The sequence below is a fragment of the Muntiacus reevesi genome, chromosome 7 (assembly GCF_963930625.1).
Source record: "Muntiacus reevesi chromosome 7, mMunRee1.1, whole genome shotgun sequence".
Taxonomy (NCBI): domain Eukaryota; kingdom Metazoa; phylum Chordata; class Mammalia; order Artiodactyla; family Cervidae; genus Muntiacus; species Muntiacus reevesi.
Window position 1 is genome coordinate 26527722 of NC_089255.1, and position 3263 is coordinate 26530984.

The following is a 3263-nucleotide window of genomic DNA, read 5'->3' on the forward strand; positions in this document are numbered from 1 at the left end:
ATCAATTATCTGGGCTAGACCCACATGGATGGTTTCAAAGCCTTACTCATAGCATTGGTTCTAGAACTATAATTTTGGTGATTGTCTTAACAATTATATTTGTTGTCTACCATTGTCTTCATGCAAAGATTGTCAAAACTGAATAAACTCTGATGGTCAGAACTCTTCTTACAAATATTATAAATAAATAAGGGGGAATTGTCAGGGAATGTGTGACGGGAGGATTCCTACGTGCTGTCTCTCATGAGTCCTTTGTCGCTCTTCAAGGGGAACAGCACGCTGCTCCCAGGGACTGAGGTCACTGTGTGAGGCAGGCTTGGGTCACCTTTAGTAAACATTCTCTTTAGGGCAAAACTGCTTAGTCTCGTTCCCCTTTCTTGAGATATGGATTGCCTCCTGACCTTGTGACAAACATTACCCCTTGTTCCCTTGGTAACGGTTGCTGTGCATTTGGTTTTCTGATCTCTATCATTCCCGAAAGAAGTTTCTTGTACCATAGCCTATATATACTCATAGGAAAATCATTAAAGCACCTTTGCTCCATCAGAGCTTAGGTCCCCGGGTCTTTTTTTTCTCTCTCTCTCTCTTTCTCTCTTTTACTTTCTTATCGTGGACTCCATACCACCAGGTTCCGGTCCATTAAAGGACCCCAACAAAATTCCATAAATGCGATACGATTCTCTTTTATTGTGTGCTGCAGTTAAAAGACAATGGGCAATCTCTTCCCATAACCATTTGTCATAAATTTCCTTTTGTCTTTTATTCAGTTCCAGGTTTAGTTGCTTAGATGGCAAAGAGGAATATCATAGATAGAGATGAAATGAAGAAGGTAAACTTGGAATAAGAACAGTACAATGTACTATTTGGTGCAGGAGAGTCTATGCTTTTTTTCTTCCTTTTGTTTTAATTTCCATATCATATAGTTTTGAATGCCAGGGAGTGCCCTTAGGTCTTCTTTTATAAGATAAGGCTGCATTTGACCTCTCTACCTCAGCTCTTGCTATCAAACTCCATGTCCCAGGTCAATAAAATTATGTGTGCTTCCTCCAAGGTGTCATGTTTCTCTCTTCCATGTGTTCCTCTATACAACTTGCTTTGTCAGGATGTCTTTCTTCTCTATCCAACCAATGCTTACTCCAATTATTTCCTTCTCCTGGAAGCCTTCCTTGCACCTGCCCTGATCTGGATGTCACTCCTCTGCATTTCTACAGCACCCTGTGCATCCTTTAATACAGTGCTTTCATGCCACAACGCAACTGCAAATTTAGTTCACTCTCTCCATCCTTAGGCCATGCTCCTCACAGTCCTAGACATATCTTCCAGGACTTTGCAGGCTCACTAAATATATGTAGAATGGTTGGGGGCACTGTGGTAAGTAGGTAATTAAAAATTAATACGTAGTGACTAGGGATTATCTACAAAATGCAGCTCTCTAGCAAGGTAGTTAGCCAGGCCCTTACCTAAACAACTATGTGAAGTATCATCTGTGTGCATATTCCAAATGCAGAATACCATTGTAATGACAACAGCTGTAACAGCAGCAATAATAACATACTTTACAAGGTTTAAAGACATGCTAAAATAGTAAAAGAAACAAAGGAGGAAGTTTTTCTAGATAAAGAAACTAAGTTGCAGAGAATTTATTCATTTTGTTATAATTTGCATGAAAGTGGTGAGGGTGGGATTTAAATGGCACACCTGCCAGACTGTAGATATTATACATTTAAACATTAAGGGTGACAATAGGGAGGCTTCCTTTTTAACAATGAAACATACTGTTTTATAGAACTTGAAATACATTTAAAGTGCATTCCTAAGTAATGTCCAAACAATAATGGCCAAACACCTCTTCAGCGGTGTCATCTACAAAGTGTGCTTTGAATTTGTATGTCGAGTCTTTATCTTCCTAATGGCTGCTTTTACCTCTTGATTCCTTAACGTATAAATAATAGGATTTAAGAGAGGTGTGAAAATCGTATAAAACACAGAAAGAATTTTATCTATGGAGTATCTGCTGAAGGGCCATACATAGATAAAGACACAAGGGGCAAAGAACAGAGTCACTACTGTGATGTGTGCTGAGAGAGTGGAGAAAGCCTTAGCGGAACCACTGGCAGTGTGCTGCCTAACAGAGTAAATGATCACCGTGTAGGAGACGAGCAGGAGGAGGAAGCAGACCAGCGACAGGAGGCCACTGTCAGCAATGACCAGGAGTTGGAGCACATAGGTGTCCTCGCAGGCAAGTTTGATCACAAGGGGTAGGTCACAGAAAAAGCTGTCCACCACATTGGGACCACAGAAAGGCAAATTCAACATGAAAGCCATTTGACTAGCTGAGTGCACAAATCCAACTGCGTAGGAGGATAACAGTAGCCCAATGAGCACTCGTGGGCTCATGATGGTCATGTAATGGAGGGGTTTGCATATGGCAACATATCTGTCTATTGCCATGGCAACAAGCAACATCATCTCACTCCCACCTAGGAGGTGCATGAAGAACATCTGAGAATAACATCCCCACCAGGAGATGGTCTTCCGGTCTCGGAGGAAATCTACAATCATCTTAGGGGTAGCAAAAGAAGCCAGGATCATATCAATACAGGAGAGATTGATAAGCAGAAAATACATTGGTGTGTGAAGGCATGAGTCAAAGATCACAGTGACTAAGATGAGGAGGTTTCCCAACACAATCCCTCCATAGACCACAGAGAATCCCAGAAAGAATAAAATCTGAAGATTCTGAGATTTGGAAAGTCCCAGCAAAATGAACTCAGATACCACTGAATGGTTTGTCTTTTCCATGTCATCCACTTGTCTGGTTGTCTACTTAATCCTGTAATAATCAAAATGGGTAAGAATAAGGAGTAGGAAAATTGTGTTTACATAAAGTGGTTCATGCTGATGTCCAGCTTTGCTATTTAGACAGGGTACTTGAATTTATAAGCACCTCCTACTTTGGGGAATTTTTGTTGGTCAGTGATTTACTAAATGGTCCAGAGAAGTATCCAAATAATGGTAGAATTCAGAATATACATTTCTGAAAAACAAAAATTAAAACAGTTTATGAAACCACAATTTTATAGGCTGTGAACTTGGAATTAGAAGGCTTCAATACAACACCTAGCTGAGCTATTCATCGAGCAACATAGGATAAGTCATTTCCCTTTTGGTGGTCAAGTTTCCATCTCTGTAAAATAAAAAATTGGACTACAAGACATCAAAAGCCTCTTCATGCTATAAAGATTTCCATTCATTAGAGAATT

At 40.1% G+C, this 3263-nt stretch overlaps 1 protein-coding gene across 1 annotated transcript; it reads right to left on the reverse strand.

Annotated features, from left to right (window-relative positions):
• Positions 1-1863: 1863 nt before the first annotated feature.
• On the reverse strand, positions 1864-2805 carry OR4K13 (olfactory receptor family 4 subfamily K member 13). Its single transcript, XM_065942008.1, has one exon. It carries the CDS (start codon positions 2800-2802, stop codon positions 1864-1866), a length of 939 nt encoding a protein of 312 aa, XP_065798080.1. The 5' UTR covers positions 2803-2805.
• Positions 2806-3263: the final 458 nt, after the last annotated feature.

Coding starts and splice junctions, on each gene's coding strand:
- OR4K13 (XM_065942008.1), bottom strand. CDS start 2,802: ATGGAAAAGACAAACCATTCAGTGGTATCTGAGTTCATTTTGCTGGGA.